At 38.6% G+C, this 17693-nt stretch overlaps 1 protein-coding gene across 13 annotated transcripts in view; it reads left to right on the top strand.

The window, feature by feature from the left end:
• Positions 1-17693, top strand: part of CCDC122 (coiled-coil domain containing 122) — a 30452-nt gene that overhangs the window by 2847 nt on the left and 9912 nt on the right. For 3 of the 13 annotated variants that reach the window (XM_039877225.1, XM_039877222.1, XM_039877224.1), the window contains exons 2-4: positions 1225-1311; positions 9750-10121; positions 10648-10763. In XM_039877225.1, the coding sequence (XP_039733159.1) occupies positions 10076-10121; positions 10648-10763 (162 nt within the window). In that variant the 5' untranslated portion in view covers positions 1225-1311; positions 9750-10075. Of the gene's footprint in view, positions 1-1224; positions 1312-4531; positions 5028-5146; positions 5236-9749; positions 10122-10647; positions 10764-16126; positions 16273-17235; positions 17451-17693 lie in introns of those variants that run through there. The other 10 variants (XM_039877226.1, XM_039877228.1, XM_039877231.1 and 7 more) reach the window with 9 other exon arrangements.

Here is a 17693-nt window from a genome sequence, read left to right as displayed (position 1 = left end):
TCTGTCGTATTTATGGAGGCAGAAGTCTCAAATCAAAGTGTCAGGACCATGCTCCCTTCAAAGCTTTCCTTGCCTCTTCTAGCCGCTGGTAGCTCCAGGCGTTCATTGGCTTAGGTCTGTAAGGTTCCATTTTCACGTACTCTACTTTCCTATGAGTCTGAGTCTCAAATCTCCCTCTGTCTCACATAAGGACACCTGTGTGGAAACAAAAGCCAACCATATGAGAACAACCAAAAGCTCTTCAGAGCTTGCTACAGCAAGGGAGGCAGCCACCAGCCCTTGTGTTTTGGCAGAGAGTCAAAGGCAAGCAGAGGGGTGGAAAAAAGGGAAATTTTCAGATATGGCCTGATTGAAGGCTTTTGGCACAGGGAAGCTGTAGGAAGCTGTGGGGCTAGCTAGAAGCAGGGCATCCTGTGCGATTGGTTAAGGTGCATATTTGTTTTTCTCTGGTTGGTCCCAGGTTGGAAGTGGGAACAAAAATTAGAGAAGTTGTCAGTTATTAATAAATTTTGGGCCAGTTGCTACAGGCATTATTGTTTGGCTTTCTGAATTGTTAGTAGGGATAGTGTTCCGACTTCCTCCAAGTCTGACTTACAGATAGCAGGCAGGCTTCCTGGGCTGATTACTGGAGATAATAGGTTGGTGGGTGCTGGTTTCCTGGGTCATTGCTACAGATTGTAGGTCAGAGTTCTGTTTTTATATATGATATGGTCACCGCTTGTTCAGTCTCTAACCCGTTATTGAATTTAGGGCCCACTCTAAATCCAGAATAATCTCGAGATCTTTAACTTAATAACACCTGCAAAGACCCTTTTCCAAATGAGATCACATACACAGGTTCTAGGGGCTAGGGCATGGACATTTTTGAGAAGGGGGCACCCCTCAGCCCACTGCATGCTCCTTTGGTTTAGAAGTCACGCTTGCTTGTCCTGAATGAGACAGGCTGGTAGTCATGACTGGGGTTCACAAAAGGCCTACCATTTCTTTTTCAAACAGCTGCCAGGGCATCTCGTAAAGCTTGGGATTCAAGCTCCCCACCAATCCCTGTATGCCTACACCCCAAAACAAGATATTTTGGTAGTCCAGTCCTATCTATACATTCAGAGAACCCCCACCTTTGGTAGAAAACTATAAGCCACGTGGGTAATGTATGAATGTTGTCTATATTGTCATTGCTAGGAAGTTAAAGAATAGAAAAATCCTCTGGTTTCTTTCTGTTTTCAGCATTCTGAAACTTTAACTTCATTGCCTAGTCAGAGAAGAGAATAACTTCTACTTTCATCAGATTCTAAGACGTTATATATATAACAGGTATGCAATATATTTTTAATAATTTAATTGATTCCTTTTGGATGACTCTGATGATGTCATAACTTCTTGAAAATGTGGTTGAAAAGACTAAGCCTTTTTCACCTGAAGTGTATATTATTGATTCTTACTCCTCTGTGCACTATGTCACAATTTTTCCCATTATGCTTTTTTAAATTTATTTTTATTTTATTTTTTATTTATTTTTATTTTTTTCCATTATGCTTTTAAAATTTATTTGTTGGAATTGAACCACCTATATCTTATTCTTTTATGCTTATAACAAATATGGAACATAATTTTAAATTCCCTTGATTCCAGGAAAAAACTTTTAACTCATCTTTTCTCAGGTTAATTTTTTTTAGCTTACCCAGTTGAATAATCAGCTTTAATATTAAACTCTCCCTCCCCTTACAAAACAAAAATGAGTTCACGCTTATGTGACAATTATCTACATAATTTTTCTTTCCTCGTTTTCTAATAAAATACTCTCGAGGGGAAGGATGAAATTCTAAAATCAGCTACTTAAACTACCTACCTTGTGGGTCCTCATAACAGCTTTTTCCATTCAAAATGGTGCTTATGTGACATGGGTGCACATATATAATTGCCTCTTAATTCCTCTAAGCCAAAAGCTCTCAAAAGCCCCAGTAGAGTTTGACAGCTTTGCTTTATTTTGCTCGCTAACTTGGAGGAATGTACCAGGTGATGAGTTTCCAAAAGCTGGAACCACATCCTTGTTAAAATCTCCTTGCACAGACCAAGTGTAAGGGCTTACCTCTTGTATTCAAATGAGATCACGCACAAATCGTTCTCATCACAGTGCTTTATTACATGCTAAGTACTTAGTAAATGTTAACTTGGGTCCTAATTGCTTCGGATTCCATCCTTCCCACTCATTGGGTATGTGACCTTTGGCAAATTTTCTAATTTTTCCACATCCTAGTTTCCTCATCTACAAAATATATGTAAAAGTAAAATCTAACTTAATAGGATTGCTCTGAGGGGGAGAAAAAGATAATCTATGCAAAAACACTTAAAACAGTGCCGGTTACTTAGTACTTAATAAACATTGACTATAATTAATATGGAAGAATGGTGGTTTATTATGGTATTTCCATTGCATTGTTCTCTGTAAAACTACTTTTTTAGTTGAAAGTGTTTTTTAAATGATTTTGTTTTATATGTAATGTTTGAGATCAAATACTGTAGGTATTGTAGGTTTATTTGTTCATTCGTTTGTTTCGGAAACAGAGTCACTTAATTCATTATTATATTCCCTACGATGCCTTGCATATACACCAAATATGTCGTTTGAATGAAGAAGTAATTGGTACAATCTAGTCTCTAAACCCTTGTTTTCATTGATTTATACAATTGTAATGAATTATCAGTAGATGGCAGTAGTTTATTTTCATTTTTATTTTTGTCTATTCTACAATAGAGATCCAGAAAAAAAAAAAAACACTAAAACTGTCCCAATTTTAAAGCAGATATCTTTTCATGAATATTTGATTTAAATAAATATCCCAAGAGTTCTTCAATTTATATTGCTTTAGAACTAGAGATCAAGAAGTACCAGTTACTTTATTTTTTATTGTGTAAATCTAATTTTTAAAAATTTTTTTAGATTTCTTTATCAAATACTTTAGCAAACAGAAAAACGAGTAAGACATCGTACTTGTCTTTCTGGAGCTTAAAGTCTAATGGAGAGATACAGTATAAAATAATGGAAATAATAAGAGTAAAAATATGTTGAGTGGCAGGAATTTGCTAAATGCTTTGTGTGACCTCACAGTAACCCTGACAAGGCAAGCACTACTGTTTTTTTAGTTTTATGGATAAAGACTCTGAGGCCCGGGTTAGAAAGAATTTACCTAATAAACTAATAAGTGGAACAAACTGCATTCAAGATTAGCTCTGTTCTTCTCAGGGACCTATACTGTCATAAGTCACGATATTATAAAGAGATAGAAACAGTTGTACTAAAGAGAGAGAGGAAGAAGTCACATGTACCCAGCAAGATCAAGAAAGACTTCTAAAAGAAGATGCCTTCACAGAGAGAGTAGAAAGATTGGTTGCAATGTTGACGTGATCAGAACAGTGTTTTAGGAGTGTTATTCTGTCAGATCGATAGCTACGGTCAGATGCCTGTTATGTGCCAGGCACAGTCCTAGATCTCTGAGCTCATGGAGCTTACATTAGTAAAAGAAGATAGAAAAGAACCAAATGTGTAAGACGTTAGTGGTGATAAATGCATTAAGAAAAAAATGAGGCACGGTGAGTAAATGGAGGAAGAAGGAGAGGAGGTCATGTTTTTTAGACGGTTATCAGGAAAGGCTTCTCTATGGACATAGTATGGGGAAGTGGTAAGGAGTGACTGGATCCCGATATAATGGGAAGGTGGAACCGATGAGTTTTTCTCAAAGAATTGCATGCAGCTGGTAAGAGAAAGAAAAGAGTCAAGATTCCGGCTTGTCCTTCGGGTAAAACAGTTGGGGCAGCAGTCACAAACAGTTGGGCCACATACTTGGGGAAGATGTCCAAAGAGCTATGAAACATCAACACCGAGCCTCATTTATGCTTAAGGAAGTCTCGTTCAGTTGCTCTGGGCTCCCCACCCTTTTGGAGACCTCCCTGCTAATGTCTCTAGGGTTTGGAGCCTGAACGAGAAAAATGAACTTGTGATCTACCAAGATGGAGAAGACAGTGAAGAAGCAGATTTGGTGGCGATGTCGAACACCTGTGGTGAACAGAGAACTCAGGAGTTCAGTTTGGAACATTAAGTTGAAACGCCTATAAGAAATTCAAGTGGAGATGTCAGGGAGGCAATTTGGTATCAGTTTGGAGCTCAAGAGGGATATTCAGGTTAGAGATATAAACTGGGGAGCCATCAACCCGTAAGTGAATTTTAAAGCAGTGGAACTAGATGACATCACCAGCAGAGTGAGTATGGGGAAGAGGCCTGAGGGTTGAGCACTAGGACACTCTGAACATAAATGTGAAAAATAGGGAGGAACCAGTAAAGGAAACCAAGAATTATGGTGTTTCAAGAAGGAGGGCATGATCAAATGTGTCAGATTATGTGGATAGTTCAAGAGAGATGAGGACCAAACTTACCCATTGGACACAGGAACATGGGGGTCATAGATACTTCGATAACTTTTTTTTTTTTAACTATGGGTGAGGAGAGCTCTTAAAATCATGAGGAATCTGGCTATTTTTGTGCTCTATAAATTTAGGATTCGGATTACATTTTTAGCTGGCAGTTTTGCAAAGAGAATTATTCTACAAAATACAGATTTCACCATTAAAAATGAAAGCATAAGACTGAATGACATTAGTAGATAGCGTTGTGTCTTTCTATTGGTATGGAACTCCACTTTGGGCAAGAAATAATTTCTGAGAAGTTTGTGTTTAGTTCTGGCTGATGAGCAGGGAGAAGAGAAACCTGTGAGGAGTGTTAGTCCGCCGACCTGCGACACTTACGTACTCTCAGGCCCATTTGCATCATGCATAATATGCACCTGGTACACTTGGCAGCAGGTAATCTTCAGGGTGGGAGCGAATTATAGTCATGAAAGGAGGTTGGGGAACAGCCTGAGGAGTTTGTGGTGATAGACAAGAGATGAAATGGGAATGAAGAGTGAAAAAAAGAAGCCAAATCCGATAAAAAGAGCTGGAAAGACGGGCAGTTCACACTCTTTCCTGGCGCTTAGGTGAGTTCTTATTGGATGCAAGAAAGGGGAGCCAGCTTGAGAGCTTGACTGGCATAGACTAGACAATAACTTAATTTACTTATCAGTTCTAATCGCTCCTCATATCTGCTTGGTTTTAGGCAGCACCACACGAGTGAGTGAGAATGATAAAATGCTTTGTTATTTATATTGGAAGACAAAGTGAAAATGTAAAGCAGGTGTTTCCCAGGTGAGGCTGACATATATTCAAGGCTTTCTAAATTACCATCCTCACGATCCCTTGAACATGTTCTTTACTTAGAATATTATGTGACACGATTCTAGAGAGGTGGGTTATAGACAGTGAACCATACAGTAGTTGACCATCTAAAATAAAAGTGAGTTTAAATAGTGGTGTTATTTTTTCCTATAAATGCATTTTATTGCTACTTGAGCATTTACAGTACCATGGTTGGGCTCTGTAAAGCTGGCCTTGAAATGATTCTTATTGAAAGAATGAAAACTAGGAGTGTTTTTTAATGATACAGAGCAGTGGCTAAGAGTGTGTATTCTGGACATAGTATTTGCCTACTCTGCCACCTGTCAGGGTTCCTGCCCTTTGCAGAGTTAATGTACTAGGAGGGAAAACCCACACACTTAGCTCAGTTTGCAGGTATTTTCCTGCAAACAAGGATTATTATAGGTCTGCATTCTATTCCTCAAGAACTCAGAAAAGATACTAGGAAAGCCCCATCGATAACAGAACACACAGCATATCTGTCTGCAGTCTCTACCAAATGAACTTGCTATAGGCCTCAGATATGAGCATGCTGGTATCTTGAGGCTGGCCGCCTGAGATAGGCACATGGCTCTGTGTAGAAAAGAGCAGCAATAAGGTTGTGGTTTTCAGGGCTGTTCACTGGGATTCTGACTCCACTCTTTGGGTGTATAATGGAAGTCATTTATTATCTAAACTTGGGTGTGCTCACACTGGCTTTGACCAATGGAATGTAAGTAGAGGTTATATGTGCCATTACTGAGCAGAAAACTTTAAGTGAGAGCATGACTTGCCACGTTTCCTTCCCTCTTCCATGTTGATAGATGCTCATATCACGATGGAGCCCGAGTTCCCTTAGATGGGAAGAAGCTCCCTCCAGCCTAATATTGACATATAACACTGTAAAAATTAAACCTTTGTTCTTTAAAGCCTCTGAGATTTTGAGGTTATTTATTATTGGAGCATAACTTTGCCTCTCTCTTTAAAATTTTTCTTTTAATATAGTTGTCATACAGTGTTATATTAGTTTCAGGTGTATAACATAGAACTTTTAAGGTAGAGTGGTGAATGATTAATTACAGTGGGTTCAAGAAGAATGATAGGAAAGGAAGTAGATAGCAAAGATCTGGACTATAAAGAAGAAAAAGAAATAGCCGAAGAGGGTTATAGGGTCAAGCAAGGCTGCTTATTGTTGTTGGTTTCATGCGGGCTGTTCAGAATAATACGTTTGACTAAGAAGGAAATTCTGTCGAAGAAACAATTGAAGGAGTAATATTCTTAAGTAGAAGAGAGAGGACTACCAAGGAGTGGATTGGCCTTAAATGGGAGCAAGGACACTGTTCATTGCAAGAAAAGAATAGACTAGATACAGCTGCAGGTGCAGGAAGACTGGGAGGTGGGGGATTTACCATTCTCTCTGATTTTTTCTCTCTCATCTCAATTAAGAAGCTGGATTATCGACTAAAAGAGGAGGGAGAAAGAGATGTGGGCGGTTTCAAGACAGAGAAGACGGGACAAAATAATTACCTATGAAACTTGGTAAATCCTAGGGGCGTAGCACCACGGGCCTCTGATACAGCCTTGAATTTAAAATGCGACCCCAGCACCGGTGACCATTTTCCTTTCCGCATATTCAGCCGGCTACTAGAGTGTAAGCAAAGCAGCTGGTTGGGACTTTTCCAGGGGAGTAGGACAGGGAGAGAGCGGTAAGAGGAGTGAGGACGAGTGCAAAGGAATCTGAGCCAGGTAAGGAGCAGAGTGAATACGTGACGGGCTGAGGGATCATGAAAATGTACACGCGTCAGTGTGGTTGAACCGCTCTTATAGGCAAAATACTAGGAATTAAAAATGAAAAATATGAGTTTGACTCAAATTATGGATGAGGTGTAGTTATAACGTGTGGGTGGTTGAGGAGCATGGATGAGAGAGGATGTCAGAGAACTGAGAGGTTAAGATATTAGAGGTTAAGATAAACCATCTGTGTGGATGTTGAAATCCCCCCAAAATGTAAGAGGAGTCATAATAGAGACACCATAAGTCAGATGCTGTAATCTAGGAGTGAGGAGTAGAGTCAACAGGTAACAGCAGAGGAGGGTAAAGCTCATCTATTCTGATGGTGCAAACGTCACAGAAAACTAAGTCGTTTTAGGAAGAGGAAAGGATAAAAGTTTGGCAATGATAACAGAGAACAGAAAAAAGGCCGCACCTCCAGATTGTGGCTTGCGGATGAGAACGCATTTTCTTTGGACGATTTCAGTTCTAACTGAAAAAACAGTGAAAAGAAAGTTCACTGAAGAGCTTGAAGAATGAGACAGTTTTGCTGAAGGAAGGTGGGAGATCCATGGGTCACAATTGAAGGATAAAAAAATTGGGAAGTGGTTGACATATCACATTAGAGGACTTTCGAAGCTTCCTGAGGATGAGTCTCCACGATGAGGAACGACCTGGGAGTCAGGCTGCTCCTGCAGACTGAGGTTAACAGAGCTGTAGGAGCGGTGCCCACAGCATCTTAGGTAGATGTGGAGATGACACTACGATCTGGGGGAGAGAAAGGCAGGGGACTCACCAGAAAGGGACCTTAACCCGGAAGTAACTTAGCAGGACCATGAAGAATTCACCGAGTCTCCTCTTCAGTCGTGCGGACCGCGGTGTCGAGGCTGCTGGAGGTCTGCAGCGCCGCGGCAGGTCCATCAGTGAGCTTCACTGGCATGGTTTTCCTAAGAAGAAACGTGGCAGGTAGTGGGAATGGAAGGGAAAGGGTCGATTAAAATGGCCTTTGAGCAACACAGAAATAACAGAAGTGGTTGGCTTCTGGAGCGGAATATGAAGACATGGCTCTTCGCTCAAACAAGTCAAACTCTTGGTCGTCTAGCATACTGGTTAAGAGTGCGAACCTTGGAGCCGCACTACCCGAATTCCCATAAAATCTCTCACACTAATAACTGTCTGATTTGGGGTGGATTTCTTGATCTCTTTGTGTTCACTGTATTTCTCTGTTAGATGAAAATTACAATAGTATCTACCTCATAGGATTAAATGAGTTAATATTTGAAGGTTAATATTTGTAATGTTCTTACACATGGCACAGAATAATCACCATATAATGTTTGCTTTTGTTGTTATTTTTTATCTAAAGCACTTAGAACAGTCAGGTACAAAGTAAGCACTATGTAATTGTTTATCATTGTAATCAACCGAGAGAACTAACCGAAAATATAAATGTAGAAGGCACGCATTTTCAAGATAGGTAGGCAGAATTAGGGAGAAAGTCTGTGACCATGAAACCCATGCAGCAGAGTTAGAGAGAAAATCAGATGTGGATTTATTAGTATTAATCCGGGGTAGTCTGTATGTGAAGCAGAAAGGACATAGATAAATAGCGTGAACAGAGTGAATGGCCCCGTCAGCATCAGGGAAGGCAACGCAAAACAGGCAAGTTCGAAGTGAGATCGGGGGAAGGAAAGGGCAAGAAAAAACAGGAAAGAATCATAAAACGGGTGATTCTGACCTTCTGCTGAGTAAAGCTCTCCGGATTTAGCTTGGTAAGATATTTCTGGAAAGATTTCAGTCTCCCGATTCAGGAAGCAATTTAACTTTGTTCTTTCTTTTTCTTTATATATCAGGTTTCAATCCTTTAAATTTTTGTTTTTGAAAACATGTGTAATTATTATACAAGTGCTTTGTATTTAACCAATCTTTAGGAAAGATATTTAGTGGTTTTGCACATTTCCTTATAGAAACTTCTTTACACATGCCTTCCTGTTATGGTAATATTTCACTGCTTTTGGCTTGCAAACTTTATCATGACTTTTTATGATTGGAAAGATTCACAGGTTCTATAAAAATCATCGCGAAGATTTTTTTTAAAAGGATGTCATTGAAATAGGAAAAAATCCATATGTTCAAATGTTAAATGGGAGATGACAATTCCGGAAGTATTTAACAACATTACATTTCTTTTAATAATCATGCAAACTCGAATGAACTCCTTGGTGTAGGAATGGACAGACAAATCCAGATGCCCTTTTCCTGAAAACTGGTAATGTCTGACTCTGCCAACTCAGCTTTCATTTGCTGTGTTGGTAAAGGAAGGGACTCTTTCCATCTTCCAAAGGAGAAAAATATCTACCCCTTCATCTTATCAGTTACTCCTACATACAGAAGAGATTGAAATGCAGTTTTAAACCTGCTTAGGGCTTACCCTGCCCAGAATAGAACTGGACAGGAGTGCTTTATTTTCTACACCCTATACAGAAATTGCTGATCTAACTCGGCACTGTTTCTCCTTGATTCTGCTATTGTTTTAGAATTCATTTCATCACAGTATCGACGGTACCAGCTATTAATCCATAGTAATTAATTAGTCGTTATGTATATATGTATGTATGTATGTATGTATGTATGTATGTATGTATATATGTATGTATATATGTATGTTAGATACTGTGCCCAGCATGTTACATATGTTACTTTAATTATTACAACAGCCCTGTGAGATTTTACTGACGAAGACACTGACGATCAAAGAAGTTAAGAAAGTTGCTCAAGATTATTAACAGCTGAAAAGATGGAGAACCAAATTCAAATACAGTTCTGCCTTCCTTCCCAAATCATTCTTAACCACTGTATTTTAATTCTTGGAACTAAGGATGAAATGTCATTGCCATCCCTGTATTTGGCTACTAATTTACTTGCAGGATCAGCAGGATATATGAAAAGAGCAAAAAACAAAGAAAAGTGAAAGATTATCAACATCGATTATTCTGTAGGAGTAAAGAAGGTGAACCAAAAAGGAGACAAGAGACACAGAAGTATGCCAGGCAACGAAGAAAGGGGGTGTCGAGGAGTTCTTGGAGAAGGTAATAAAGCAATCGTAGGAAATAAATAATGAAAAGATAGGCAGCAACAAAAAAGTACATGTGATAAGATAATTGTGTTAAATTTTATAACAAATTGGAATATAGCGAAGCTGTTAAATTTCTCCAGGAAGAAACTTATTCAGTGTTTAGAAAAGGCATAACAACCTGAAAATGCAGGCCTATAATGAAAATTCATCAACTGTAATTGCTATGTAGTTGTTATAGTGGCAATATAATTATAGTATATGCGCAAGTGGTCTGGGTAAAAACAACTGGGACAATCAAAATATTTATACTGTTCCATAAAGGAAACAGGTATAACATTGCAGTAGGCGATTTTGAATCATCTGTTATTATGGCCTTTTATTTTGGTTTTGTTTATAGTCAGAAAGGGAAGATTACCAACTCTGAATTTAGTTTATTGATGAAGAAGCATCACATTTTTTATGACTTTGAGTAAAGAAACATAACTTTTTTAGAATGTTTGCATTTAAATTTTTTAATGTACGTTATTTTTTTTGTCTAGCTCTGGCTCAACAAGACATATCTTCATTAACCGATGCTGTCGAGCAAGTTGCAAAGCAACAACAATTGCAGACATCAGAAATAGAAAGACACAAAAAGATTCTGTTTCATTTGCAGGTAACCTGTTTTGTACTGTCTTCTAAACGAGTCTAGATTTTCCTCAAAACTATATTAAATTAGTAACAGGGAAGTTATTAAGGACACTTAATTTTGGGAGGCAATTTTAAACTCATATTTTTTTATATTTACCTCTTTTTTAATTATTCTATTATCCCTAAGTGAAATCTATGAGTATTCCAGTCTGCAGAACATTTTATGCACTCAATATACAAATATTCAAAATGTCATTGCAGCCGTGGTATAAGCATATAACCCAGCGTGTCACTTAGAATTGTTTTAAATTAACTTTTATTTGATAGTTTTTCCTAAAATACTGAATTGAAGGAAGGTTAAGTTTATAAGCCGGTGTTTTGAAAATTATCACTTGTGAGTTATGAGTTTCCAGTGAATATTTAAAGTAAATAAGGAACACTTCTCTCTTCTTTGTACTTCATAATATATTTATAATTCCATTACAGAGAATCTGGAAGCCGTACTTGGTTTTTGTATACAGCATAATTAGATGTAACTATACTCCGTTAATATAGCTAAAGAAACAAAATGGAAATAGTATCTTTACTATGTGCTCTGTAAAGCTTTTTTATTATTATTAAATATATCATGGAAATGAAAAGAATAGCTTTTAGAACTAAACTGCCTAGTTTGAGAGACAAGATTTGGTACTTTCAGCTCTTTGGTTTAATTTCGTGCTTCTGTTTTCCCATTTGTAAAACGGAGATAGCAATAGAACCTGCCTATAAGATTTTCATGATGATGAAGTGAATTAATCATACTTGTAAATATTATGTAAGGCATCCTTGCTAGGATGAGATACTGATATTGGCTTTAGGTATTAATGCATCAGCAGAGATATGATGATAATAATTATACTATCATGGTAATATGGATTTCTTATAAATATTTGCATAGCATTAGTCACTGTTAGAAAGATTACATGTTTGCAATAGAATATAAGGCAAAAATAGTAATGTCTTAGATTTCTCCAAAGAAATTTTCTGTTAACACTTCTCAGTCTTCAAAGACTTTCACAGATGTTATTTCACTTATATGGAGGCATTTTGCTTATTCGTAAGTTTCTCACCATCTAGGAAGGAGGGGACAGTGAAGTAAGTAAATAATTACATGCAGAGCAGTAGTGTCAGCAGTAAAGGCATGAACACAAGGTTAACACCAAAGGAGGAGCGATCTCAAAGAAAGTGATGTTTCAGTTGACTTTGAAGGGACAGTTAGAGTACACCTGAATGATTGGGTACCTGGGACAGGTGTAAGGGTTAAGGGGTGAGGAGGACAATATTCCAGACAAAAAGAACCTGAGAAAATTCACAAGAGCCTGAAATCACGTTGGTATATTCACAGAACTCTACGTGGTTTGTGGTGGTATAGCAGAGTATGTTTTGAGAACTGAGAGCTGTATAGAATGGTATGAAACTTGGACTTTATTTTAAAGGTGATGAGGTTTTGATGGGCTTTAAGGAAGGAAGCAAATTATTAAATTTATGTGTAGGAGGGAATTCTAGTGGTATAAAAAACAGTTGTCATAATCCAACATCCATTCATGCTAAACCCTCTCAGGAAATTAGGAATCGAAGTTTCTCAGTCTAAAAAAGGGCATCTACCTAAATCCTACAGCTAACTTTATACCTAATGGTGAAAGAGTGAATGTTTTACTCTCGAGATCAGGTATAAGGCAAAGCTGTGTGCTCTTACAGCTTGTGTTCATTTAAGCCACTGCAGTCATACAAGAAAAATTTTAAAAAAGCATCCACATTGGAAAGGAAGAAGTGAAACCGGTTTTATTCACAGACGACATGATTATCTTTTAAAAATCCTAGGAATCTATTTTTTTTAAAAAGCTATCAGGAATAATAAGTGAGTTTAGAAAGATTATAAGCTATAAACATAATTATAAAAATCAATTATGTTTCTATATATTGAAAGAAACAATCAGAAATTAAGATTTAAAAAGGAGTGTCATTTACAGTAGCATCAAAATTATGAAATACTTAGGGGTAAATTTGACAAAAGGTTTGTGTTATGTACTGAATGTTTATGGGCGGCAACACCCCCCGCCCCTGCCCCCGTAACAGTATTTAGAGGTGGGGCCTTTGGGAGGTAATTAGGGTCAGATGAGGTCATGAGGGTGGGGCCTCCTGATAGGATTCCTTCCCTTGTAAGAAAGGGTTGGGGTGCTTGCTCTCTCTCCACTCTCTGCCCTGTGAGAACCAGCACGAAGGTGGCCCTCTGCAGGCCAGGAAGAGTTCTCACTAGCACTGGGCCAGGCCGAGGCCCGTACCAGCCTCCAGAACCATGAGAAATAAATTTCTGTTGTTTAAGCCACGAAGTCTATGGCATTTTGTTATGGCAGCCCGAGCAGACTAAGACAATTCGTAAACTGCACAACATTTCTGAGAGAAATTAAAGACTAAAATAAATACAGAGATATACCATTTAAATGAATCAGAAGATTCGCTGTCGTTGTTCTTTCCATTTTATCTATAGTTTAAAAGCAGTTCTGCTCAAAATCTCAGCAGGCATTCTTTTTGAAGAAATCGATAGGCCGATTCTCAAAGTCAAATGGAAATCCAAAGGACCGAGAGAAACCAAAACAACTTTGAAGAAGAACAGTGTTAGAAGTTATTACATTACCCGATTTTAAGATTATCATAGAGTACGGGAATCAGGACAGTGTGTCACAGCGTACAGATAGATATACACATCCATGGAACAAAGCAGAGTGTCCCGAAATAGCCCCCCACATATCAGTGGATTTCAAAAAGATGCTGGTATGGACTGAACGTTTGTGTCCCCCGTGGTGTCTGGAGGTGGGGTCTTTAGGAGTTAATTAGGTCTAGATGAGGTTACGAGGGCGGGACCTGTATGATGGGATTATAAGGAGAGAAGGAGACCCACGGGCAGGCATGTGCTCTTCCTCCACTCCCCTCCCCTTCCCTCTCTCTCTCTGCCATATGAGGACATTGCGAGAAGGCAGCTGTCTGTAAGGGCTCTCACTAGGAACTGAATCCAGGGCTCTCACTAGGAACTGAATCCACTGCACCTTGATCTTGGACTTCACAGCCTCTAGACCTGTGAGAAATGAATATCTGTTGTTTAAGCCACCCAGTCTTTGGTGTTTTGTGATAGCAGTTCGAGCTAAGACAAGGTGCCAAGACTGTTCATTAGAGAAAGGGTAGTCTTTCAACAAATGGTGGAGGACAGCCACATGTATAAAAAGTAAACCTCAACTTTCACTTCGTATTACACGCAAAAATTCACTCAAAATGGATTATGGGCCTAAATGTAAGAATTAAAGCTGTCTAGAAGAAAACATAAGAGAAAAGTCTAGTGATTTTGTGGGGTTTGGCAAAGATATTTTAAATAGAACACATTTTTTTAAATTGGACTTCATTAAATATATTTTTTTAAATTTCTGATTAAAAGACACTGTTATGAAAATTAGATATACTTGCTAGGGCCCACTGGGCATTTGGGTTGTCATAGAAAATATTTAAAAATACATCTGACAGTGTATTTGTATTTACGCTATGTAAAGAATTTTTGTCATTCAAGAAGGCAAACAATTTAAAAGTGGAAAAAAGGTTTGAACAGTCATTTCATGAAAGAAGATATTAAAAAGACAAGCATATGAAAAGATATTCAATATCGTTAATCATTAAGGAAATGCAAATTGTGAAATGATAATAAGATAGGTTCAATAACCACTAGATGGGCTAAATTTAAAAAAATAGACCATACCAAGCACTGGTACAGATATGGAAGAACCGGAACTCTCAGACCATGTTACTTGGAGTGTGAAATGGTGTGACCACTTGGGAAACAGTTTACATATTTTTAAAAGGTTAAAATATATCTACCATATAACCCAGCTGTTCCATTATTTAGATACTTGTTTATCCAAGAAAAATAAGTGTATGCCCATTAGAAAACTGGAAACAACCCAAATGCCCATCAGATGAATGGATAAACGAAGGATGATAGATCCACACAAGGAATAGTACTTAGCAATAAAAAGGAAGAGCTATTGCTACGTATGCAACTATGTAGATGAATCTCAAGTATGCTGAGTGAAAGGAGACTTAAAAAGTATAGTTTGTATAATTCTATTTATGTAAAATTCCTGAAAATGACAGAAAGCAGATGAATTGTTGCCTGGAAACAGACGAGGAGGGAAGGGCGAATTGAAAAGCAGCAGGAGGAAACTTCTATGGGAAATGGATATGCTTATTATGTTACTTGCAATGGTCTTATGAGCATAAAAGTGTATCATACTGTAAAGTTTAAATATGTACAGTTTATTTACATCAAGTATGCCTCAACTCTATAAACAAACAGAAAGGAGAAGAGGGCAAAGAGGAGGAAGAGGAAAAGGAGGAGGAAGAAGGAAGGAGCTGACGGAAAAAGGAGAGGAAGGGAGAGGGGGAGGAGGAGAAAGGGACAGCAACAGTAACGAAATCTAATTCTGGCGAAAGAGCTTAAGTAGACTGGAGGAGGAATCGACTCAAACCAGAAACGAAAGTTAACAGTCTATTAAGACAACCAAATCACTAACTACAAATGTCATCTCTTCCCGTATTGATCAGTAGGGTCAGCAGCCTAGTCCAGTTGGCAGGGCATGTATCCCATTCCATGTGCATCATTAGTCACTCATTTAATATTTTTTGAGCACTCCTTTGTGCCAGGCACTATTTTAAGCCCTGAGAAAATGGTGGTAAAGAAGACAGACAAGGTTACTGCACTCGTGGCGCTTACCTTCTAGTCAGAGGAGGCGAGCAATGAGGAGATAAAGAAAATGAAGAATATTCCCTTGATCGATGTGTTAAAGAAGAAATACAATAGGATAATGTGTTGAGAGTTACTGGGGGAGGAGAGTGGGTGGTTAATTTCTATTTTGATCCAGGGAAGACAGTTCAGAGGATCAATTATAAAGCCGAGCTGTGAACGACAAAGACAATAACAGGTAATAACTAGGGGCTGAGAATTCTAAAGTAGAGCAATTACGAGTACCCTTAGGTGGGAGGGAACCGGGCATGTTTAATAAACAGGAGGCTGGAAGCTGGAGAGAGTAGTGTATGAGAGAGATGGAGCAGTGGATAGGGACTAGAACATGCACGGCCTTGTGTAAGCCACAGTAGAAATTTGAATTTTATTAGTACAGTGAGAAACCACTGCGGGAACTTGGGCAGGGAAGTAACATGATATGATTTATATTTTTAAAGGATTCTTCTGCTCAATACAGGGAGCCTAGTTGAAGTACAGGGGGAAGAAATGAAACAGGGAGACCGATTAGAAACTAGAATGCTACAAAAATTGGCCGGAAGTGAATTTGGGATTTTATTTTGGAGGCCCGACCATCAAGATTCGCTGGTCGTTTGTTGGAGGTGAGGTAAAGGGAAGAATGAAGAATGACTTCTAAGTTCTCGAATACTCAGATGGAAGGAAGTACGGCTTATTGAGTTCAGGAAGACTGGGGGAGGAACATGGTGAGCGTGTAAGTGAAATGTTCTTTTCTAAACATGTAGTTGATACACGAACAGAAATATCGAGTGGGCATTTGAAGTATCAGAACTGGAGATGAAGATTGAGATTCACCAGCACGCTGTGTTTTTCAGTGTACTTCCCTCTTTTGTCTCTGCCAGGAAAAGGATAGACTGGGTCTGCTTGTTTAGCATAGTGCATCTTTCCCAAAATTATAAGTTTGTCAAGGAGAATAATCGTACTAGACAGAAAAAAAAGATGGAGGATGGCCTGCAGAGTTGACTTGGTGGCAGTTACATACAGGCAGTACAGAGAATGGAGGAAATAAGGGTGCTTCCAAAATAGTACCATCAGTTAATTAGTTTGTGAAAATAGGGGTGTAGTAATTTGCATTTCAGTCCCAATTCTTAATCCTTGTGTATATACCCAGACATGTATCATTACGACGCCCTCCCACAATGGGTGGGCATACATCTAGCCCCTGACTGTGAGTTTCATCATGTGACCAGCTGGGATGTTAACAGATGTTATTCGAACAGAAGCTTGAAAAAGGTCTTCAATAATTGGGCTTCCATTCTTCTGCATCTGCTATCATTACGAGAAGGACACACCTGGCCTGGCCCATTGGAGGTTGAGGTACATGTGAAGCAAAGCCAAAACACCCCAGCTGGCCTAGTTGGCCAAACTAAATCATCTTACAGCCAGCTTACAGCCAGCCAAACCCCAGACATTTGAGCAGATTTAACCAAGGTCAGCATCTAGCCCGCTTCAGCTGCTCTCAGTCATGTGAGCAATAAACACTTATTTCTGTACGTCACTAAGGTTTTGTGGTTCTGACAATACATAATTGAAGAACAAGGAAGCACAGGGTGGGATTGGGGGAGGATTAGGCTGCTTTGGACATGGATCAGTTTGATATGGCTAGTGGCAGCTGGGTGTAGGACTCAACAGCCACTTCTATTCTGTGACTCATCAGCATATATATAGCTCAAGATGTATGTATGGATAAGATTACCCAAGGAGTATGTATAGAGCGAGGGGAGGAAGTTACGGTGACTGCACCTGAGGAAGACCTGCATTTGAAGGAACCATTGTGATTGAGAAGGAATGCTCAGAGATGTCTGGGAGAACCGGTGTGAAAACGAAGTTTTAAAAACAGGGTACTTGGTGGAACTGCCAAATGCCCAAGAGGTAAGGTAGACATCTTTATACTCATTTTACAAAGGAGGAAACTGAGATCGGATAAGGTAATTAAGTTGTCTGTGGTCATACCAACTAGTCAATAGAACTAAGGGCACAAAATCTATGTCTTTTGATTTTTTTAACTCAAGTCTTTGTCATGTATATCATACTGCCTTTCTTCAGTGTGTACTTCTGATGCCCATAAATATATTATTAAGATGATTGTAAAGTATCTTTTACACATAAAATGTT

The sequence above is a fragment of the Pteropus medius genome, unplaced genomic scaffold, assembly GCF_902729225.1.
Source record: "Pteropus medius unplaced genomic scaffold, Ma_sr-lr_union100, whole genome shotgun sequence".
Taxonomy (NCBI): Eukaryota; Metazoa; Chordata; class Mammalia; order Chiroptera; family Pteropodidae; genus Pteropus; species Pteropus medius.
Note: the sequence above shows the minus strand (reverse complement) of the source record. Positions and strands in the feature narration are given on the sequence as shown.